We start from the raw sequence: 25373 nt of genomic DNA, 5'->3' as shown, positions 1-25373 counted from the left end.
TCAGGTGTTGCTGTAACTAACTAAAATATTAGGCATCACTAAGAAGATTTTCAAGGTAGTCCTCACTGCTAGAAATGCTGTAAATGTGGCTTGTGAATTTCTGGAGCATATGTGTGATTGGCTGAAAGCTCCTGCAATCTTGTCCCCTCCACTGCAAGCCATATTTAACATCCAGGAGGCTTCCTTGTGTTTTAACTTGAAGGCAATTTCTCAGCTTTGTCTACCACAATTAATGTATTATTATTATTATTATTATTATTATTATTATTATTATTATTAATAATAATAATAATAATAATGTACAGAATTTCTCTGAAAATATTTTCTATAAATCAAGAGCCAACATAATCTAAATATTACCTATATACTATATTCGATGCAGTGGAGGAGTGCGTGTGTGGATGATGGAGGAGTCAAGTGTAAGGCGGGACTTATGGTAAAAGGCATGTACTATTGGCTATTGCAGTAGGCCATCACTGTCAGAAGTCAGGGTTCATATTTTTAAAATATCATGAGAACACTATGGAAAAGTACTAAGGAGCTCACTAGAGGACATAAAATCCCCCATTTTGATCTGAAGCCCCCTATTTGAAAAATATTTCCCACCACATTTCCCCTCCATGGCTTTGATTTCCCCCTACAAATGGGAGGTTCTTCCCCCCCCCCCCAATCTGGCAACCCTGCCCATTGTTCGCCTGCCTGTATATTCCTTATATGGCAACCTGTGATGTCTTGGTTTGGCATGATGACTAGAGTGAAGCCTCATCTTTCAAACAAGACCAGTCTGTCGATGATCCTCCCCTGGCAGTCAAAATATGCAGTTGTATTACTTGATAAGGAAGTTCAACTTTAATTTGTCTTTTTGTGTTCATTGTGCAGCCTGGCCTCCCATGAAGGTGTTAATCAGGTGGAGTTCAAACAAAACCAAAAAAAGGTGTGTAACTTTAACAACTGAAAAACGTAGCAACAACTAGGAACTGAGGTAATGACAACAGGGAGATACAGACAGTACTGCAAATATTCAGTTAGATATTAAAATGCAAAGCTTTAGTGACAAGACTTGAAAATGCTCTGTGTTTATTCTGGTATGCTGAACAGTAAACTCCTCCCATAAAGGTGTTAGTTAGGTGGGGTTCAAACAAATAAAAAAAGGTGTGTAACGCTGACATCTGAAATACATAGCAGCAACACGGACATGAGATAATGACAACCAGAGAGATACAGGCAGTACTGCAAATATTCAGGTAGAAATTAAAAGGCACAGCTTTTAGTCTTGTATGCTGGTGTGCTGAACAGTATTACTATATTTCAGAAAAAGTTCCAGGGTTATTTATGAAACAAAAAATGAAACTCTAGCAATGGTATGGTTGTCTTGAAATCTAACAAATAGGGTCAATATTAGATGTGGTTATTATTGATTTAAATATAAAATACATTTGTTTAAGTGGAAATGCGAAATTATGACGATATTACGTATTTTTTGGGTGACTGGGGTTTATTCCAAAAGACTATATTTTTACTATTAAGCATTAGTACTATCCCTAATGGTTATGTGGGGATGTCCATGGTATTTCTGGCTGACATCCCACCACACCGCTGCAAACTGCCATACCTTAACGGGACCGGCGTATATTTGAATCAGTCTTTACCAACGCAAGTGATAAATGGAGAAATGATTTACAGCAGATGCTCTCGGTACAAATGGGTCAATACTTCTAGGACAGAATTTTTAAATGACACAGAAAGCTGCTTGGATGGCTGGGAGTACAGCACAGAAAGATACACCTCCACCATAGTTACAGAGGTAAGTGGATAAATACTACAACACTTCTTAAAGAAATGTGATGATTTTATTATGCTATGTACTATTTATAATGTATAAAATATATAAATATATATATTAGATAACTCAAAACTGACAACCAGAAATAATAAGGTCATCAAACTGGGCAGTTTTTTGCTATCTTCTTGACATGTTTTCTGACAGACCCATAATACCAAAATTACTGCCATCAGCAAGCTCTGATGTGCCTGAAAACAAAAATATATATATATAAACAGTAATATGTTTATTTTTGTTTGTTTGTTTGTTGTTGCTTTAAAACATTATACAAATTGACAGGAAACAGTACTTAAATATGCATATATGGAAAAATGAAAAATGATAGGGCAGCAGTTTGGAGTACTGGTTAGGGCTCTGGACTCTAGACTGGAGGGTTGTGGGTTCAATCCCAGGTGGGGGGTGCTGTTGCTGTACCCTTGTGCAAGGTACTTTACCTAGATTGCTCCAGTAAAAACCCAAATGTATAAATGGGTAATTGTATGTAAAAATAATGTGTACAAAATAATGTAATTGTATGTGAAAATAATGTGATATCTGGTAACAATTGTAAGTTGCCCTGGATAAGGGTGTCTGCTAAGAAATAAATAATAATAATAATAATAATAACTACATGAGGCATCATATGTTGGACAGGAGGGCAGTGAAAGTCCCACATAAAATATTGTGTGATGGCAGCTTTGTAAAATATAACAAGGTTAATTGTACTTGTATTATAGCCACAGCCAAACTATGTAGTGAATGGTAAAATACAGTCTACACCAAGTATGAATATAAATCTCGAAACATTATGTCTTTATCATGCATGCCAGGCATACTATGTCAGAGGTCAAAATAAAAAAAAATATATCAGGTCGCCATCTGACTAGGTTAATGAGATGTGGACAGTTAAGTAGAATTGGTGGTCATTTAATGACATCTCTCAAACTACGGGCATCTCTCAAACTTTGTTTGAACATGGCACTGGCAGCTGAGAAAATTAGACAAGCAAACATAATTCTGAAGGTGTGTTTAAAGCTGCAAGTACCGGTAGGTGCATCCAGCTGCTGGCAGCTCACAATACAAGTTTAATATAATTACAGTGTATTAATATTATCAACATGACTGATTGAACATGCCAAACATTTCCAGAATTGGCTGGTGCTCAACTAATTTTACAGTTTGTAGCATAGGCCAGTCATGCTGGAGCGAGAGGGTGTAAAACGAGTTGAGCAGCTGGCTCAAGCAAAGAAAACAATCAAATGTCATTTATAATTCTGTTTATTATTTATTTATTAGCAAAGATACATTATAGAAAATTAGATGCATGTCCTTTTATCATTACATCTGTTATCTTACTGTACTATAATGCATCTAATAGCTGTAAAACTCGATTGGTTGTATATACTAGATTTATATTAAGAAATTGTACATATGCAGGGATCAGTGTAGCAATTTTTCTGATTTTTTTTTAAAAGTCAGAAAAATCCGATTTATTTGATTTAAATCTGGTTTTTTTTTAAATTTAAAATAGATTTTTTTTATTGTTTTATTTTTTTAATTATGGAAATTTGTTTTGTAGTACCGTAGCTGTAGCTCTACACCTCGAAACTGTAAATTTAAGGATGTTGGAAATGGTGGTTTGTGAATATTTACATGCCAAACTAAATTACTCAATCTTAAATGAATACATAAATAAAGCAAATTATTTATCATTGTAGCTTCCTCTAAATGTGAAGTAAAATATGTGAACTACAAGAATTTAGCGATGGAGTACGCCAGAGAAAAATACCCCTCACTCTTCCTATTCATTCTTTTCTTTTACTTTTCTTTCTTTGATTTCCTCTTTCTGTGTCAGTCCAAACACACGCAGTTGTTACTTAGGACTACTTTGCTTTTTATAGTGTGTTCAATTATTAAAGTTCCTGATTGATTACTAAATAAACCTGGTTTCAGAAGGTCTTAACACAGTGCTCAATTGTCTATTTGGACTGCACTGTCACCAGAATCGCTTAGGCGAATATTTTAATGATGGGGCAGGCGCTCTATAACAGGGCAAGACAAGGCAAGCCTTCAGAATACCGTTTTAGTGCAGTATTTTCTTTTTACATCTTCACTCCATTTATGTGCACAGAATCGGGGACATGCGCCATTCACGTTTGCACTCGCACTTGCGCTGTGATCAGAATACAGCCCTTTAGTTTATAGACAGTTTTAGTAAATAGACAGTGAGTTTAAGATGTTTGTGTTAATAAATGATTTTTAAAATATACGTTTCATGTATTTTCCTTGCGAAACTATATAAAATAGGTAATAAATGAAACAATGATTTAAATCAATTATTTTTTTGTAAAAAAATCAAGTGATTTAAATCAGCAATTTAAATCGACTTTATTTAAAATCGGCCAACCCTGGCAGGGATGAAAATAAGACTCCTATTGCATAGCAGTTTCACCCATACCAGGTTTTAATACGAGCTTGGTTAGCCACAGTGTATAGGTAACAAGCTCAGGTGTGCCTTATTAAATTCATAGTAAAACAAGGAATGGATCAAACCACTATGCAATGGGAGTCCTATCTCCATTCCTGATATGTGTTCCAGTTCCCAGTTCCCAACTCATCTTCCAAATTCCAACTCTTTCAGCAGGGTTTTGCACCTGACCTGACTGGTAATAGATACTTGGAATATTGTAAAAAAGTTTAGTGGTTCATCTCAGGTCTTTTTAATTGTGTTTAACATATCCTCCCCCAACCTTGTAGTGTTAATTGTCATGTGATGGTATTGTCAAATGGTATTCACTGGTAAGATCTGTGGATGAAATGACAGCAGCTTGGTCAATTAAATTGGACCATTTAATATTATCAGTTCAAAATAAGTGTTAGTTAGACTGGTAACAGATGTTGAATAAATACTGTATTTTTTGCCATGTAAGTGATTTTTCAACATCATGCCATCTTTACAGTACAAAAGATATTATAAGAGTGATGTCCAAACTTTAAACTCCACTTATACCTCTTATTTATTTTTCACTACTGCAAACCACTTATCGGCCAATTGGAGTGAAGACCAACAAGCAGCCTCTCTTCCTGCTATCAAGCCATCACCTTTAAATGTTTAATTGAACCTAGGCATTCAGTTGAATTGAGTAAGTATAGACCTGGCTGGAACAAGGTCCTGGTTCGGTCTGTACAGAAATGGCCACAAGTGAGTACCACTTAAAATGGTTTAAAGATATCCTCCAGTTAAACCACTGGTCTAGAAACAAGATTGTATTGCACATGACTTTGGTCATAAAGCATAGAGCCAGTGCTTGTTTTTTTTGTTTTTGTTTTTATCTCTAGCTGTGAACAGTGCCGTGTCCTGTTTTCTGTTTAAAACCTTTTTATTTATAATAAATCGGCGCAAGCAAACACCTTCATCATTTCATTTCATCTGTCTGTGTGTTATTCATTTCCTGGATCTGACGGCACCACTCAGCCAGCCGTGTGACATATGGTGTCCTGCGTGGGATAACAGCGCCTCCAAGCATCAGACCAGGAGAGGTGTTTTTGTGTAAAAAAAATAAATAAATAAAATAAAAAATTATTTTCCCTTTTGGGAAAAAAAGAGCAAATGGGAAGAAAGGGCCACAAGCAGCAACCTCAGCAACAGCAGGAGGAGGTGAAGGACACAGAGGAAGTCCGCCTGAAGGCCAGGAACCCAGGGCAATATGACCAGCCATCGCCGGTGTGCCCCCCTCTGCGAACAGAAGCATCTGTTTGCAGACTGTCCTTTCCACAGCCCAGGAGGGAGGAGACAGAGCCTTTCCCATCCTCTGAGGAGATGCTGGACTGGGTGTCGGACCTGGAGTGTAACTGGGAGGACCTCCCAAAGGTTGTTGACCTGCTGTGGGCCAAAGATGGGGAACATTGGGAACACTGGGAACAACAGTACTACCCAGTGCCCTTTATGAACCCGGCAGCCGTGGTAATCAACTACTTGGCTGCCGATATGGGACTTCCCCAGCAGGTTGACTTCCAAGTAGGAGGAGCCACACCTATCTGCACCCTCACTGGGCTCGAGGGAAAATGCCAGCTGTCCCCATCTCCACCAGCAGAGGGTGAATGCCTGCTGGGTCCACTTCCACCAGCAGAGGGTCAATGCCTGCTGGGTCCACTGCCACCAGCAGAGGGTAAATGCCTGCTGGTATCACTTCCCCGACCGCCATCTTCACCCCCAAGAGGAGAAGCAGGAGTTACCTCTGCCTCCATCACCACCAGGGGAAGAGGTGCAGGAGCTGCCTCTCCCTTCACAAGAAAAAGTACCAGGACTTGATGCTGGCATTCCTCAGCAACCACTGCATAGTCTGCTGAGGGGAGCACAGCGGGAAACAGCCCGGCCGCAGTGGCTACGAAAAGGGCCAGCACCGCCGCAGCCACTGCCACAGTGGCCAACCACAGCACCACGACTGGTCCTGACTCCGGCACCGCCCAAGGATGCCAGCCTCGCTTCGCCCAAGGATGCCAGCCTCGCTTCACCCAAGGTTGCCAGCCTCGCTTCGCCCAAGGATGCCTGCCTCGCTTCGCCCAAGGATGCCAGCCTTGCATCGCCTGGGGCTGCCTGTTGCTCCTCATCGCCTGGGGCTGCCTGTTGCTCCGCATCGCCTGGGGCTGCCTGTTGCTCCGCATCGCAGCAGGAAGTACTGTGGCCAGAATCCCACCAAGGGGAGCTGTCAGCCACAAAGAAGGGGGAGGAGGTCTGGAGACCACCAACCCCAGCAGCAGTTTCACTGCCGGAGATTGTGGGGGAGGTCAGGAGACCTGCTCCCACTGCAGCACTTTCGGCTGCAGGAGATACTGTGGCCGGAGCCCCGGAAGAGGGAGCTGCCAGCTACAAAGAAGGGGGGAGGTCAGGAGACCACCCCCCAAGCAGCTTTTCCGCTGCCAGGACTACCCCGGCTGGAGGAGCCAGACTGGGGACTATTAATGTCTCTGCTGACAGCATTTCCGCTGTCAGCTGGGAAGCTGCCGGCATTGCCACAAGCAGCAGAAGAGTGGCAGGAGTATGCCACCTCGCTGTCAGCATTGCTGCTGACAGCCTTACGACCTGTGGGCCCCTTGAAGCCTCCGGTCCTGGCCCAGGACTTTGTGCTGGACTTTTGGGCTTTTAAGGGGGGAGGTGGCCGTTGAGGCCATGTGTGCTGCACTCAAGGGGGGGGGGGGGTATATGTGGCAAGGTGCCCTGCCCCTGTGTGCATTTCTGTATTGTATGTTGCGTGTGGTGTGTTAATGTTGGTGTATAGATATGGCTGCACGGGATATAAATTGGTGTGTGCAGCACGAGTTATTTAAAATGTATAATTGTATTTAGGCACGGGATTGCACATCACTTCACGTGCATTTAAAGTATATAATATGTGAGCACGAGGTTGCACATAATTAATTCACGTGCTGGGATTCAAGTGAATAATTAATTAGTAATTGAATCCCAGCACAACAGTATATATAGATGCACGTTTCACTCACTCGGGGTTGTGTGTTCGGTGAGTGGAGAATGGGTGTGGAGAAGGAGGTAAAATTAACGAAAATAAACTAAAATAATAATTGATAGTTGTCTGACTAACCGTGTTTCGTTTGTCTGTCTGTCCACTGTTTTGTTTAGTGTTAATCCTTTTTGTTTGTCTCTTTATTTTGGCCTCAAGTGCCGTGTCCTGTTTTCTGTTTAAAACCTTTTTATTTATAATAAACCGGCCCAAGCAAACGCCTTCATCATTTCATTTCATCTGTCTGTATGTTCATTTCCTGGATCTGACGGCACCACTCAGCCAGCCATGTGACAAGGGGATACAGCTTGGACCAAACCCTTAATCAAAATGAGGGCTCTGTAGTTAAGAGGTTTCATGTTTGTTTTTTTGAAGTTCAGGACCAAATGGTTGAAGGATTAGCAACTCTTCTAAAGCAAGAACTTGAGACTTACAATTTACCACACAGACAATCAGAGTTTTCTTTGCAAATCGTTTAGCCTTCTCAACGTTTTTTCTCAACATCTCTGAAATGAACAGCTGTTCTTGACAACTAAAGTTGGATTTCAAGTTCTGGGGCAACATGGTGGAACTTTAAAAGCAGAACAGTAAACACAGTGTATGAAAATCAAATGGCTCTGCACGAGTGCTTTGAGAAAATTCATGACAAGGACATAGTTCAGCAATCTTGTGGACTGGTTAAGCTTCTGGGAGATAACGGTACCGAAGGAAACATGTAACATTATGATTCTGCAGGCAAAAGAACTCTTCGACAAAGTAAATCACTTGATGTCATTTGATCTTATTGATTCAGAACACTTCCATCAATTTAATGTGGATTTTCCCAATGAACTTCTGCACATGGCAGTGACGTGTTGCCCAATGCTGTGCAAAGAAAAACTAGAAAGTGAATTAACGGTTTTGTACAGCAGTGCAGAATTTGAAAGTGTAAAAAAGAGTGTTGACATTCTTTAAAGTGATGGAGGAGAACAACCTTCAGGGCACTTCTTCAGAAACCTTTCAACTGACAGAGATCGTCTTTACTTCCCCAGGCACAACAGCGGAATCACAGAGATGTTTCAAGACACTGAAACGTATAAAGACTTTCATGTGCAATACAACGATGACCTAAAACAGACTTAACACACTTGGTGTACTGATGATCGAAAAGGAGCTTATCCGCAGTATTCCCGACTTTAACCATCAGGTCATAGAAGTGTTTGCTTCTCATAGGCCTCGTACACACACAGCCTAATGCGGTTGCGGGTTCACCTTTTGCTCTTAATACGGTTTAAGTACACACACAGTTTTGTTGCAAATGGCAGTGACAACCTCGCTAGTTAATCCTGTTCGGAACAAGTAGCGAGTTGTGTATTAATTCAGTATATATAGAGATATATATATATATCAATCAGAGTAGTTGTATAATATTCTCTTGTAAGAATTTTATTTTTGGTTTTGGAAACAATATGAGACAATTCGTGTCCCCAAACGCCACAGTCTCATCTGTGTGTTTTGGCACTCCAGGAAATGTCTCAGTAAATGACAAAGCCGCATACGACTCCTATTTAGACATGGGTACATTTTTAATCCAGTCATTTGGAGAGCACTCAAGTTGTTCCCACCAGCCTTCTGGTCAGAAGATCGCCCAAATGTTTCGATCTACCGTCATGGTACTGCAGATCGTCACCACTGTATTTAGCAGTAAAAAAAAAAAAAAAAAAGCAAAAAAGATTCAGATCGATCTTCTAAGTCAATGCATAAGACATTTTACAATGCTATAATAGAACAGTGTGAGAATTTAACGGAATATCATTACAAACATTTTAAAATGTATGCGACATATTAATTGTATAACTGTTAGAAGAGATCAGCGCTATAAACGTAATGATCAGCAAACGCTAAACGTTTCTACTAGACTACAATAATGTTACGCAATAAATAATAATAAAAAAACATGATATAACACAACACGGTTGTCATAGCATATATATATATATATATATATATATATATATATATATATATATATATATATATATATATATATATTAGCTCAAAGAGCCAGCTGCCCAACGTTTCGATATGTTGTACATATCTTTCTCAAGGGAGCCTGTGTTTGAATCAAAACATTGGAGGTATTTATAGGTTTTTGACGGCATGACAACTACTTGTTATTGTTTACATTCAAATCCATGATTTATTCTTACATGATGTAATGGTGTTCTATATATTGTGACATCATTTTTACTTCTATCTTTGAATCTGTATTAATTCTAATTAACACTACTTTATATAAACATATATTTTTATTATATCACGCAATGCTGGCTCTGAGGATCAGTCTAGATTTGGCCTCCCCAGCGCATCAGCATGCACAACTTTTGAATGAATTTTGTTTATTTATTTAAATGTTATATGTTATTTATTGAAGTTAATTAGTTCATTCTTTTCTATTGAGTCCCGCCGGCATAATCGTGTTCAGTCTATTTATCCATTTACTTTCTTTTATTCTTCTATATGTCGCATTGTCTAATTTGAGCTGTTCTAATACTACAAACTTACATCATTTATGTCATGTCCCTGACTGGTGAAGTGCTGTACTATTGGTTCATTCATTTTTTTATTTCTAATTAATGAAAGGTGGTTCTGAATTATTTTATATAAAGTAGTTCCAGTCTCTCCAACATATTTGATTTCATCACATTTTTCACAGGCTATTCCATAAACAACATTGCTATTTTTACAGTAGGTATTAGTTTTTAGTGGATATGTGGTGTTCTTATGTTTAATTATATTTTTACTTTTGTCTATGTATTTACACACTTTACATCTACTAGTGCACATGTTCGTAGAACCTATTTTGTCAATTATTCTTTTATGTTTACTGTGAACTGAACTAAAATATCACCTAAATTAGCTTCTCTTTTGAATGTTACAACTGGGGCCTTAAGTATATATATATATATATATATATATATATATATATATATATATATATATATATATATATATATATATATAAAGGTTGGGAAGCTAGCAGTGAGCTACCGAAAATACGAGGTATGACACAGGCCCGGTTTTTGGGATGGAACCGCATAACAGTCTCGCGTTTTGATTGGTCCATGTCTGTCACATGAATATGTCGTCACACGAGTGGAAACGCTTGCAGGCATTTTTAACATTGTGATCAGAGAGAGAGAGTGATCTGCTTTCCACAACCTTACCATTAAATATAATGTGGTATTACGCTGTACTGATATAACAAACTATGGGTGATTACTTTATATGAATTATCATGTTATGCACGAATGTAAGAATTGGCTTTCTGTAACGGCGTACTTTTTAGCATATATCTATAGTCGTTTACGCGATATTTTTTAATATCAAATATATGTCTTCCACACTATTACAGTTTTGTTAGAGGATGTATTAGTTTAGATCTAATGTAATCATAGATTTACACATAGACTGCCCATGTTTTCATTCACGTCCCAAATTCTGGCCCGCTTTGCTTTTTAGATAACGTCCCAAATTCTGGGCCGATTTGGTTTGCAGATAACGTCCCAAATTTTGGGCCGCTCTGGTTTTTAGATAACGTCCCAAATTCTGGGCCGCTCTGATAACATCCCAATTTCTGTGCCGCTCTGATAACATCCCAGTTTCTGGGCCGCTCTGATAACATCCCAATTTCTGGGCTGCTCTGGTTTTTTAGATAACGTCCCGGAATTCAGGCCAGTTTTTGAGATATTCTGCTTAGCCGACAGCCGAGTTTCTAAGTCATGCATGCACAGTTTTCCATAAACTGGACCGTTAATTCATTTAAGAGTAACCCTTAGTACATGAATCAAAGTTAATGTATGTAACATTTAGGAACATGGTATACCAAAAAAAAAAAAAAAAAAAAAAAGGACATCTCATTTGCTTATGTAATGTCCATCAATATATAGTGAGGCATAGGGGTTTATCAGAACTTCTGGGTTTAAGAGACCAGTGCCCTTCAACAACTTCAAATAAATCCTATGTATTGTATTAATCAACATTTCCCTTATCTATTCCTGATAGTTTATACTGTAGGTCAGGGGTTTTCAACCTTTTTTTGAAACTGTACCCCTTCTATCTGGAGGTTTCTCCCCCCACCCTGTTTATTTAAAAAATTTGGGTGACAAACTGCTGGTTTAGGACAGAACAATAAACAGTAGGCTTAATTCTTAAAACTTTTAACTACAAGTATTTGGATGCACAAAATTAAAAAGACAAGTATTGGGTTAGGAGCACACCTATTTTTTTGTAACCTTGATGGCCTTTTTTAAATTTTGACAGCCTTTTGTAAAAGTGAAGGCCTTTTGATACCCAGCATACACTGCAATACCCAGCAAAGTTATACACTGATATTCTGATAGCACAGCAATTCAAATGAAGTTTGTAATTGGTTGTGTTCCTCAAATACACAATAAAAAGTGATATTTATAGGGTATACAGTTATACAGCGATACAGTGGTTTCGGACATCTAAGAACAGGTACTGCAAGCATCTGGATTCATACCCAGAGGTACTCTGTAGCCTCCTAGGACATTTACAGCTTGTTTGACACCCTTTTGTAGTTGCCCGTTTCTGCATATAAAGCAAAATGTTGTTTGTCAATCTCTCTTTTTTCTTATAAATCAGTCTTTGCAGGAATCATTCCAAAAACACTTGAATCAGTTTGGGACTACCAGTCTGACACTACAGGCCTTTAAATTGCAGTACCAATTTGCAAGTTGCTAACTGGTTGCGTTCCTCAAATTTGCACTGCAAAGTGATATTTTAAAGAATAGGGTATATAGTGCTTTTTTTCGCCTCTGCTCGCTTTTGGTGCAAAACTATGCTCCGATACACTCAAGCTGATACTGTGATCACAAAACACTTGGAATGGACTTAAATTGGTGCTGCTGTTGCATAAATACACTACAAAATGTGCACATTTCAGGTCTTATATATAATGGACATTTTTTGTATGTATTTTGCTATAGGAAATCGCGGTCGGGGGGGGGGGTGGGGGGTGGGTCCTCCTGTCGTACCCCATGAGTCCACAAATCCTGGGCCAACAAACTCGCTAGTACTCTCTTTAGATGCACAACAGTCTTAGCTAAAGAAAATGGGTTCCTTCGAGTTCGTACGACCCACGACCGCCATTGGCCGAGCCTTACCCCGATGGTGTTTTTATAATGGGATTTGCCATAGGGAAGGGGATGGTCTCTTATCGTACCTGTATCTCCACGACCCCTGGGCCAACGAACTTAGAAGGGCACTCTTTGCGTGCACAAGAGTCTTCGCTAAAGAAAGACATCAGCCACGGGTTCATACGCCACCCCACCGCCAGATGGTGTGCGTTGACCCAAAGGGGTTTTATAATGGGATTTCCCATAGACATTTTTCAGGGTGCTATATCTCAGGTTCCGGGGGTCCAAGAGACTTGAAAATCGGTATGGAGGTCCACCTCGGGGCCCCTGTCGCCTCTACACGTTACATACAATCTTTGCAACAGTACAATTTAACATGTTTAATATTTAACCCATTACTGCATGACTTTTTTGTTTTTTGTAAAATTTTGTTTGCACGTTTCATTTGGCAAGTTAGGAGTATGTATATTAATATTTTAATTACCTTTTGGTTATTGACTTATTGTCATAAAAAAAAGCAATTTAATGTAATACAAGGTTGATTTTGGTCAAAGATCAAAATGCTAAGAGTCCTGTAGATTGTAGTGAATATGCATTAATTTTCTTATCACTTACAGTATAGATTTAATTTACAGCAGCAAAAACTTAAATATAGAAATGTATAAACCTCTTTTATTGATTGCTTTTACTGTACAAAACAGCAAAAACTTTGTAAAACTGCAAAAGTACAAACTAAATTGTAAATTTCTTCTCAATTAAAACTAAATAAAATATATACATTAATACAATAAATAAAACACACACATAGGTAAACACTATACATTTCAAAATTCTAAATTCAGTGCAACTTATTTTAAAAACAATTATTTGAACAGCTAACCATTCAATAAATAACATTTAATTCAAGGTTAAAACAGATCTGTAGATATTTCATCAATAAATACACATATTATAGCTTACTTTAAAACTGTCTTTTGAAGTTTTTATTCTAATCAGTATTAGAATATTTTATATTTCATTACATAACTACAATTGGATTTGAATTCAAATATAATATTAATAACTTGTACTAAAAATGTTGTTGTTTCTAAATATGAATACAAGATCTCAACCAGTTAGTAACAGACTACAAGAATATTTCTGCCAAACCATGTGAAGAAAAAAAACAACTTATTTTCCCGTTATCTTTGACATTCTCCAGCCAGTTTAACGGTGAAATAATCTGAAGCAGAATCGTGGGTGAAGCCCAACTTCGCATTTGATGCATTTATACATTGTGTTTTTTTTGCAAGTAGCACATCTTCTTGGCTTCTCAATTCCATCAATAAGGTGTTCCTTTCCATCCCTGCGCACACTCAGTGGTACTCGTTTGTCAAGGAGCTGTGGTTTACCCATTTGATGTCCAATAGCTGGTCGAGAGGCATAGGACAAAATGCAGGTTTTCACTACCTCCCATCGAAAATCCAAAAGTGACAGTGTTTTGGTCTTGTGAGCAGGTGAACGGCGATAAAGCAGCCAAGCATTCTGCATGGCAACATTAGGGAAAAATGCAAAAAAGGGGCCACCACCACTTCTTGCTTCTGATGCCAATTCGATAGCTGCCAATATTCTGATCCATGCGATCAGTTCCTCCCATGTACGTGTTGTATTTGGACAGCAATTGCGGCTGAACAATTTCAATATGCTGTTTTTGTGACCGTGACCATCTTCTGGCTGTCTGTAATGTGTTCACTCCAAAGGCTGTACTGGCAATTGTTACAACGCTGTTGTCATTCCATCTACAGATAACAAGATCAGAATCAGACACTTCCCTCCTGAAGTCAAAGCTTCCTCTTTCTTCTTTTTTCATAGCATCAACAGCCTTCAGTGGACACTGTTCAATCCTGTTGGCTCTGATTGTACCTGTGGCAAGAATATGTTAACTGTACAGCACATCAAAAAGATAGAGTGAGGAAAAAAATATATAACCGATAATCTAGGTCCTTTGGCATAGGTTTAATCAATGACATCACCACTGATCTCCCAAGGCCAAGCTCAGGATGGTATTTTGGTGATGCTCCACAGTAAGGATCAAACTGCAGCAAATAGCCGAGATGCGTGTTTAGGCACCAGATCTTGTATCCCCAGCGGATTGGTTTCCCTCTGAGAAACTGCTTGGCGGAATGTCTGCCATAGTAAGGTAGCATGACTTCATCGATATCTAAGTTCTGCTCAGCTGGCCAGAATTTGAGAAAATGTTTGTTTAACAGGTCGAATACTGGGCGCATCTTTCCCAACTTGTCACCTTGAGGCAGGTTGGTGTTGTCAGCGCAGTGAATGTTAGACATGATTTCTTCTAAACGATTGATGGACAGCCCTTGGGTAACAGCTTGATTTATCACATCGTTTTCCCAGAACATCCTTCGCCTTGGCAGTGGGACATAACCAGAAATGAACAGAATGGCAAGAAAAACCTGCATCTCTGGTTTTGTGACACTGAAGTTGGCTTTTCCTTTTTGCAATGCATAAAGGTTTGACATCTCCACAATCATCTCAATGACTTCATCGTCAAAGAAAAGTTCAAACAGACCTCAGTGACTTTGAAAGAGGGGTGATTGTTGGGGCGCATTTGGCAGGAGCTTCAGTGACCAAGACAGCTCAACTTGCTGATGTTTCACAAGCAACGGTGTCTAAGGTGATGTCGGCATGGAACTCCGAGGGAAAGACATCATCAGCAAAGAGTGATAGTCGTGCATTAATTCGAAGTGCAAGGATAAACAGGCGAGCAACTGCAGATCAATTGACTGCAAATTTCAACCTGGGGCGTGAGCAGCCAGTTTCATCAAAAACGGTCCGCCGAGAACTCCACAGAGCGGGATACCATAGTGGCCCAACGCCCTATTAAGTGACTTTACATTGGTGTTTCCATTTTTTTGTCCACTACCTGTATCTAAATGAATTCCTGTGAAAATGCTTTGCATTTTGAATGGACTCACTGTCTATTTAGAGATATCTCTAATTGAACAGGAAGCTATTGAGAGATATCGCTAAATGAACTGGAAGTTATTTTGAGATATGTTAAAATGATATGTTAAAATGAAAAACTATTTCACAGACCCTGATTAGTCTACCTAAAATTACATAAAGATTAATGATAATCAGGTTCTGTGAAACCAGCCATTAATGTATTTGCTGTTTGCAAAAAAGATAGTAATTTGTATTTCAGTGTTTTCTGACTGGGTGATGTCTACAGTTTGTGGTAGAATTCAGAACTAAAAAAACAGAGATGTACAGTAGGTACAAATGTAGCATTTGGAGTACAAAGTTGTCTTGCATTATAAATCCTTTCTTAATTTTTTTTCAAAATAATAAGATTGATCGAGACACTTTTTGAAATCCATAAACAAAGTGCTGTGAGGTCTTGTCTTGCAGATTCTTTAACAGTACTGTACGGCAGGGAGCTGAGAAAATGCCTGTTGCTACCAGTTTGTAAAAAATACAAGTAATAGGGCTCCCGAGTGGCGCATCCAGTAAAAGTGTAAAGATGCGCTGTATAGCCTGGACGTCGCGAGTTCGAGTCCAGGCTATTCCACAGCCGACCGTGGACGGGAGCTCCCAGGGGGCGGCGTTCAATTGGCTCACCGCGCACCAGCGACCCCTGTAGTCTGCGTTGTCCTCCGACGCTGTAGCTCTGATGCGGCTGCACGGTGAGTCTGCAGAGTGTAAAGAAGCGGGCGGCTGACGGAACACGCTTCGGAGGACAGCGTGTGTTCATCTTCGCCCCTCCCTACGTTATGATACCAACATGTCGTTAGAAATAGTTGTAGTAATACACGCTGATTAGTTTTAGATATAGTGCCAAGCTCAAAAATGCTTTAACGTGTGATGTTATTTTTTTTAGGTTTTTACAACATTATATCCGTGTGTACACATATTTTTATTTGGTGCTTGTAGTTTCAGGAATATATTACTTTGCACTCTCTGTGCCATACTGTATGTATCAATACATTTACTTTAATTAGGAGGCTATGTGGTCCAGTGGTTTAAACAAGGGCTTGTAATCAGGAGGTCCCCAGTTCAAATCCTGGCTCACTCACTGAATCACTGTGTGATCCTTAGCACATCACTTAACCTCCTTGTGCTCTGTCTTTCGGGTGAAACGTTGTAAGTAGCTGCAGCTGATGCATAGTTCACACACCCTAGTCTCTGTAAATCTCCTTGGATAAAGGTGTCTGCTAAATAAACAAATAATACTAATTAACTTCAAATTCAATGTAATGTTAAATGAAAAACAAACAACAAACTTGGTATATGGTGTTCTTCGGGGTACTATTTTGCTCTTGTTGTGATCAGAAATAGATCTGGTTGCTGTTCTGGTCTATTTTTCACAAATTTCATTTGAATGTACACCGTTATGCAAATAACACTCAAACACAGGATTACTGACTCATACTTGCACAAAAACAAGTCACAATGTCACTCCAGTTCTTAGGTTCATGCATTGGCTACTTCATTTTTGTATTGATTTTAGTTTTGCTTCTGGGTTACAAGGCACTTCGTGGCATTGGACCTGTCTATTTGAGTAAGCGTCTTAAAGTTTTTAATCAGCAAATGCTAGGGTGACCAGATTTCTAAAAGTTCAGAACCAGGACACAGATTAAAAATAGTTTTAAAACTATACACAGGTAATTATACTGTACAGTTTACAGCAGTTAGAGTAGATATTTACAAATATACTGTAAACGAATCGACCCTCTTCGCGGTTCGTTGCCCCTTTTAAAACACTGACCCAACACACACAAATGGATTTTGAAAGCGCGGTTGCGCTATTTTTAATGAAAACACAAAAACAAAAATAAACAAACACACACCTAGCTCTCTTTGAGCACTAACTAAAACAAAACAGGAACCTAAACTAAACAACAGGACAGCTAAGCTGTTTACCTGCATCAAAAACACACAGAACAGCACACACAAAAAGGACTCACACTACCTTTTCCTTTTAAATTATGGCTGTATCCACACACCAGCACAGTCGGGCTTCTGCCCTCTTCAGCAGCCGCCCTGAGTAGACTGACTGCTCTCCTTATAAACCCTGCACTTGGCTCTAATTTTTATTAATAGCCAGGTGCCGGTGATAATTAACAATAAAATAATTAAACAATATAAACCAAAATGTGCCTTACGCACATGTTTTCCTATAGGGAGGATTTAACCCCCTCCCTGCTGTCTCATAATACGTAAATGTGGAAACCTTTTACACTTTTTCATTCTGATATGAGCATTTTCTGTTTGTTTAACAGTGGAATCTGGTGTGTGAAAAGGACTGGAAAGCACCATTAAGTACCTCTATATTTTTTGTTGGTGTGCTCGTAGGCTGCATTGCATCAGGACATCTCTCTGACAGGTATATTTATATATACACATTCATTTTGCAGTTTTTACATGCTTTCCCCATGATTATACTATCCATTTACTATCATTTGCTATTGCTTTCCATGTTTATTAATAAGCTTTGCCATACATCTACAAGCTTTACAATGTTTACCAATCTTTTACCATGCTTTCACTATCCTTAATTAGACTTTGCTATGGTTTTACTATGGTTAACCTTTATAAAGACAAGGCCATGTTGTATTATTTCATCTTACATAAAATATAAATGCACACTCCCTGTATAAGACTCTGTTATAGGAGACCAATACAAAATCCAATACCGAAACATACAGAAGCATATTGTAATCCAAAATATAATAAACCATGCCACAAAAAGTTATACCAGCAAAATGTAATCAAAATGGTTCGCCCACTGTGACAAGGATGTTGAGTGGTGTATGGTGAAATGATCAGGCAACAACAGTGTTCACTCCAAAAATGTCTGTATTTATTTAATTGAACAAAACAAAAGGTTCTTTAAACAAAAAACAGGTCGCCCCTATACCAGCAATGGTATAGGAGAAGAAAACATGGCGGGTTGCAGTCCCAAACAAAACAAACAAAAACACTCCGGTAACTACTATGTGCTTCCGCCAAGATGGCCGACTTCCAGTTTCCGCCCACTGTCGAGTCGACCAGTCTACAGGGAAGCATACCCTCCATTTACACAGCGCCCTTTCTGGTCGGGAGGGAGATTTACAGCTTAGACTCTTTCTCTCTTTGTCACACACACCCAAAAGGTAAAATGTTATTTTATCTGACTTTCTGACAATGAGGTTAAAAAAGCATTTGAAAACAAGTTCAAACAGTATTTTTAATGAAACATTGATTGCCTTTGTACGCAACTGAACAGCAAAGCAAGAACAAACTTATATTTAAAGCTGCAGTGTCTCACAGTGATGTGTAATTAATTTACATCTAGCAACAACAGAAAACTCATAAGGGACTGTGACAAGAATGACGTGTGTGGTGACGTCAGGCCAGGAAATGAATGCACAACAACAATAACAGACTGGAGTACAACTACGCTGCTGCGCGTTTATTATTAAATAAAAAGTTTAAACAAAACAAAACACTTTCTCAAAACAGAAAGGCACATTGGCCAAACAAACAAATATGGAACAAACAGAACACTAAAGGTGTAAACCAGTGCTGGTAGCAATTACTTACTTGTCTCTTTCCTCATATGGACAACCCCCACCCCCGTGCAGCCAAAGCTGCATGTCTTTTATATTACGGCTGAGGGATTAACTGGTTATTAATGATCCTGTTAACCCCTTGGCCATAGTCTGCATGAGTCTAATAATGATGTGTTACAGCTAATCAGTAGCTGACAGTCACACATTCTCATGAGCAAATTAAAACAGTAATAAATAATGGCGGACGGCACCTCGCTCATCCTGCCAAACATAATATAATACAAAATACAAATCATAATATGCACAGGGGCGGGTAGTACCCCGTCACAGGGACAATGTATTAAAGTGATCCCACCCCATTTGTTTGCAGATATGGCAGGAAGGTGGTCCTCTTTCTCACCATGGCGCTGCAGACTGTCTTCAGTCTCATTCAGGTCTTCTCTAATAGCTGGGAGATGTTTTGTGTTCTCAACTTTTTGATCGGACTTGGACAGATCTCAAATTATGCTTCAGCTTTTGTTTTAGGTAAGTAGAAGTAAAAAAAGTTTTTGGCTTTAGTTCTCTCTAGAATTGGTTGATGAAATCAAGTAAGCATATCAAATGGACTACATTTTTTAATGTTTCTTCTTGATACACGCTACACACACTGAACTGCTCTTCTAGTTAAATCATATTGTCAACATATTACAGTGGTCCCCCTTTAAGGCAGCCCGTTATACTGTGGAACAGGTTATAAGGCGGTACGGTCATGGCTCCCATTTGCTCATTTATGCCATTACACCAACATGGCAGAACACAAACAGCTTGGTCTCTTAACTATGGCTCCCGACTACGGCGTTATAAAGGGGGAGCACTGTATCTATTGATGACCGTGAATGTTAGTGCGATGGAACCAAATGGATAAAAAAAGTACAGTGACACCAAAAAAAATGTCATATTGTACCTTCAAGAACTCCTGAACCACTGTAGTTATCGCCTTAACTTTTCAGCACGCTGGAACTCAAAAAGGATAGCAGATACACACTTGTGCTTTTAATATGTCCTAAAACTATTTTTTTATAAGTCTGGAAAAATGTATCCTTCTACTTAACTATGCTACACTTTATCCTTTATCCTTGGTATTTTGTTAGAATTCATTTAGCAAGGTTTACATGATTGATGGAACCGCAAACTGTGGTTTCTGTATAAATTATTATCAGTTAAACTACAGCGGTGATAACTACAATGGCTAAGGAGTTCTCAAAAGTACATTATGATCTTTTTTATTGGTGTCATTACTTTTTTCTACATTTGGCTCCATCGCATTAACATCCATGGTCTCCAGTAGGTAACACTGAATGCTGACACATTATTAAAACAGAAGAGCCATTCTGTGTGCAGTGAGTATCAAGAAGATATCTTGAATCTGACCTCTCAAACATGATCTGACCTCTCAAACATGGCCCCTGTTCAGTGCAAGTTTTCATCCATAACAGATAGGTACCTCCATATGCGATTACTAATTTGAGATGGTAAGGTGGAGACCATTGGTCAGTGTGATGTGGAATGACCCAAAAGTGAGCAACGATACCTTGAACCCCAGTCTTTCTTTTGATTGTTTTTTGTCTGGCCAAAATAAATGACCTTGGGTGGCAGTGACACACTGTATAATGCTTGGGGTTCTAGTGAAAATGAGAAGCCTGCTTATAGAGTTCTCAATGGAGACATGGACCTCACCAGAGCCAAAGTAAAAATGTCTGGAAAACAAAAAATATATAGTGTAGGATTCAAAACTGTTCTCCATTTGGTATTAATTTATACCCTGTTAGCAACATTAACATCACTTTTCCTCAATAAAGGCCTCGATGCGACAAGCAAATGTGTCCTACGATATACCGCACCACGACAAAAAAAATTAAACATGTATTTTTGATATGAGCCGTTCACACTGCCTGCGATGAGACGTGCGACACTAAAGCAACACTGAAGCGATGAGAAAAAAATAGGACTGGTGTCTATTTTTGAAATTTTGTCATGCGGCAGCTAGGGAACTGACCAATGAAGAACAGCTTCCATTTCCGCTTTTGTGCATTCGAGGAGATTTTTGGAATCGGGTCCGAACCGGGTATCTGTCATTGGAACCGGGCATTTTGTCTGATTCCGGTTCCGAAACTATTTTGAAAAACGTGTCCGTATATGTGAGCGGGGGCATCTTATATACATATAAACAAGCACTAATCCTACAGGTCTACATCAGCATAAAAACCATTAGAAAGACTACAACTATCACAGAGCAAAAAATAAGTCAAACTAAACTCATCACAGCCACAATCAGTCAGTAGTCGAAACATGGACAACAAAAAACAAATATACAGCCTATCAAATGTATTTTGGACAGAAAATAATTGTAATGGCTTTATTTTTTTAATAATCAGTTTTATGAAAAACATAATATTTCTTACTGGCACCGGATCCTTGATATTTGTATCTGGTTCATCAGTTCCAAAGCAGGAACTGGGTACCCGGTTTCAAAGGAACTGGTTCACATATCTCTAGAAGAAAAGATCTTTCTCGCAGTATCAAAATACCCAGAGCTGTACAATAAAGTACACAAAAATTATAAAGACACTCAATGAGGGAGAACATCTAGCAGTCCATGTCCAGGGAACTGGATATAGCTGGTGTGTATGATTTGTTTACCTTTACTGAAATAAGTATTCTGAAAAGCTATTATGTATTCTATATTTTTATTAGCTGTATAACAGGACTATCATACATGTGATTTTTTTCCAGCTGATGATACAATCAGAGGAGAATTGTCTATCACATCGCGCGCACCTGTCGCCACTGGTGTGAAAAGTAGTGTGGCAGCGAAAGTACTGTACCATTTTATCGCAGGACAAATCGCATCGCGTCTGGTGTGTGGAGACCTTAAATGCTTAATTCAATTCCTGCTGATTCTTATTAAATGAAATATAAGGCTCTTAAGGTTGAAAGGACATTATCCAGGACATTCAGCACCTTATTGCATAGAGGATACCCTTCCCTACACTATGAACATATCTTAAATCTTGTATATTTTTTTAAATGTATTTTAATGTTTTTCTAATCCATACCAATCCAAGTTATATGCCCTTTGATGAAACTTTTCTTCCCCTTATCCATTATATGATTTGTATACAACTGCAACCCTACAAGATATGTATTTAAGCATCTCCTGTAAGATATACAGTATATACAGTGCCTTGCATAAGTATTCACCCCCCTTGAACTTTTCCACATTTTGTAGTGTTACAGCCTGGAATTAAAATGGATTTAATTAGGATTTGTTGTCACGGATCTACACAACATAGTCCATAATGTCGAAGTGGGGAAAAAAATCTACATATTTTTCAAAATGATTTACAAATAAAAAACTGAAAAGTCTTGATTGCATAAGTATTCACCCCCTTTGCTGTGACACCCCTAAATAAGCTCTGGTGCAACCAATTGCCTTCAGAAGTCACATAATTAGTTGAATGGAGTCCACCTGTGTGCAATTAAAGTGTCACATGATCTCAGATTAAATACACCTGTTTCTGGAAGGCCCCAGAGTTTGTTAGAGAGCATATCTAAACAAACAGCATCATGAAGACCAAGGAGCTATCAAAACAAGTCCAGGATAAAGTTCTGGAGAAGCACCAATCAGGGTTGGGTTATAAAAAAATATCCCAAACTTTGAACATCCCCCGGAGCACCGTTAAATCCATTATTAAAATATGGAAAGAATATGGCACAACCGCGACTCTGCCTAGAGAAGGCCGTCCACCAAAACTCAGTGACCAGGTAAGGAGGGCATTAGTCAGAGAAGCAACCAAGAGGCCAATGGTAACTCTGAAGGAGCTGGAGAGATCCACAGCTGAGATGGGAGAAACCGTCCATGGGACAACTATAACCCGGACGCTCCACAAAGCTGGGCTTTATGGAAGAGTGGCGAGAAGAAAGCCATTGCTGAAAAAACCCCATATCAAATCCTGTTTGGATTTTGCAAAAAGGCATGTGGGAGACTGTGGCAAAGTGCCCCCCCCCTGTGTATGTTATGTTACGTGTTGTGTGTAAATGTTGGTGTATAGGCATTGGTACACGGGATATAAGCGGTCTGTGTTTCACGTGTGTGTAAATTGTATATTTGTATTTAGGCACGGGGATGGCACATCACATCACGTGCAAGTAAAAAGTAATATGTGAGCACGGGGAATTGCACTTTAATTAATTCACGTGCAGTTGTACCGAGATTCCAATTGAATGATTGACTAGCAATCGAATCTCGGTACAACTGCATAAAAGCTGCATGTTTTCACTCACTGGGGGTTGGTGTTCGGTGAGTGGAGAACGGGTTAGGAGACGGAGGGTATTATAAAGTAAAATAATAGTAAAAGAAGCTCACCGTGTTTGTCTGTGTAGTTCGTTTTGTTTGTCTGTTTATTTTGGCTCAAGTGCCGTGTCCTGTTTTGTGTTCTGTTTGTTAAACCTTTTTATTTATTTGTTATTAAACGCTGAGTGCAACCATCGCACTCAGTTGCTCTCATCATCACCGTCTGTCTGTGTGTTTCTCTCTCTGGTCTGAGTTCCTCCCTGCAGCCGTCTTTGTCACACGTGGTGTCAGAACCGGGACAACAGCGCCTCCAGGGCTCAGGCCAGAGCGGGAACCGCAGTTTTTTTTGTGGAAAAGTAAATAAAAAAAAAAAAAAAAATGGAAGGCTGGAACTGGAGAGACGGCTGCAGTGAGCTGGAGGATCTCCTCGGCAGGTTGGAGGACCAAGGTTGGTGCCTTGCCTGCGGGGTGTATGGGCACACGGTGGCTGTCTGCCCCTTCCAGGAAGAGGAGGAGGAACCAGCCCAAAGGAGGAAGGTGAGCAGAAGGAGGCAGAGAGGGGGAAAAGTGAGGAGGAAGCAGAGGGAGCCAAGGTGGTGCACCATGTGCATTGCTTATGGGCATGAGGACGAGGACTGCCCAGAGCAGGAGCCAGGGGAGGAGGAGCCCGAACGTCCTGCGCCTGAGTGGGAGGAGCCCGAACGTCCTGCGCCTGAGTGGGAGGAGCCCGAACGTCCTGCGCCTGAGTGGGAGGAGCCCGAACGTCCTGCGCCTGAGTGGGAGGAGCCCGAACGTCCTGCGCCTGAGTGGGAGGAGCCCGAACGTCCTGCGCCTGAGTGGGAGGAGCCCGAACGTCCACAGCCCGAGTGGGAGGAGCCCGAACGTCCACAGCCCGAGTGGGAGGAGTCGGTGCGTCCACGTCCCAAGAGGGAGGAGTCGGTGCGTCCACGTCCCAAGAGGGAGGAGTCTGTGCGTCCACGGCCCAAGAGGGAGGAGTCGGTGCGTCCACGGCCCAAAAGGGAGGAGTCGGTGCGTCCACGGCCCGAGAGGGAGGAGTCGGTGCGTCCACGGCCCGAGAGGGAGGAGTCGGTGCGTCCACGGCCCGAGATGGAGGAGTCGGTGCGTCCTATGTCCGGAGGGGAGGAGCTGAAGGCCCAAACCCCTATTTTTTTTTGGGAGGGACGAGGGCGTGAAGCTCAGGCTCCACAGCAGCCGCTGTTTTTGCTGCTGAAGGGAGCCCAGCGGAGACGCCTGCCACCAGCTCTACCCCCGCTGTCGGAGGAGCCGGCAGCGCCACCAGCCCTACCCCCGCTGTCGGAGAAGCCGGCAGCGCCACCAGCCCTACCCCCGCTGTCGGAGGAGCCGGCAGCGCCATCACCACCACCCGAGGGAGAGGAGCAGGAGCTGCCTCTGCCTCCACCACCACCCGAGGGAGAGGAGCAGGAGCTGCCTCTGCCTCCACCACCCGAGGGAGAGGAGCAGGAGCTGCCTCTGCCTCCACCACCTGAGGGAGAGGAGCAGCAGCTGCCTCTGCCTCCACCACCACCACCCGAGGGAGAGGAGCAGGAGCTGCCTCTGCCTCCACCACCACCACCCGAGGGAGAGGAGCAGGAGCTGCCTCTGCCTCCACCACCACCCGAGGGAGAGGAGCAGGAGCTGCCTCTGCCTCCACCACCCGAGGGAGAGGAGCAGGAGCTGCCTCTGCCTCCACCACCACCACCCGAGGGAGAGGAGCAGGAGCTGCCTCTGCCTCCACCACCACCCGAGGGAGAGGAGCAGGAGCTGCCTCTGCCTCCACCACCACCACCCGAGGGAGAGGAGCAGGAGCTGCCTCTGCCTCCACCACCCGAGGGAGAGGAGCAGGAGCTGCCTCTGCCTCCACCACCACCACCACCCGAGGGAGAGGAGCAGGAGCTGCCTCTGCCTCCACCTCCCGAGGGTCCGCTGCTGCTGCCGTCGCCTGAGGTCATCGAGGGTCCTGCTTCGCCTGGGGTCGCCGGGGCC

At 40.9% G+C, this 25373-nt stretch overlaps 1 protein-coding gene across 2 annotated transcripts in view; it reads left to right on the top strand.

Moving 5' to 3' along the window:
• The first annotated feature begins 832 nt into the window (after window positions 1-832).
• LOC117420662 (organic cation/carnitine transporter 2-like) overlaps window positions 833-25373 on the top strand; it is a 36057-nt gene continuing 11516 nt past the window's right edge. For both annotated transcript variants that reach the window (XM_034034183.3, XM_034034182.3), the window contains exons 1-3: window positions 833-1804; window positions 17765-17868; window positions 19407-19561. In XM_034034183.3, the coding sequence (XP_033890074.1) occupies window positions 1451-1804; window positions 17765-17868; window positions 19407-19561 (613 nt within the window). In that variant the 5' untranslated portion in view covers window positions 833-1450. The remainder of the gene's footprint in view (window positions 1805-17764; window positions 17869-19406; window positions 19562-25373) is intronic.

This window comes from Acipenser ruthenus, chromosome 1, assembly GCF_902713425.1.
Source record: "Acipenser ruthenus chromosome 1, fAciRut3.2 maternal haplotype, whole genome shotgun sequence".
Lineage (NCBI taxonomy): Eukaryota > Metazoa > Chordata > Actinopteri > Acipenseriformes > Acipenseridae > Acipenser > Acipenser ruthenus.
Note: the sequence above shows the minus strand (reverse complement) of the source record. Positions and strands in the feature narration are given on the sequence as shown.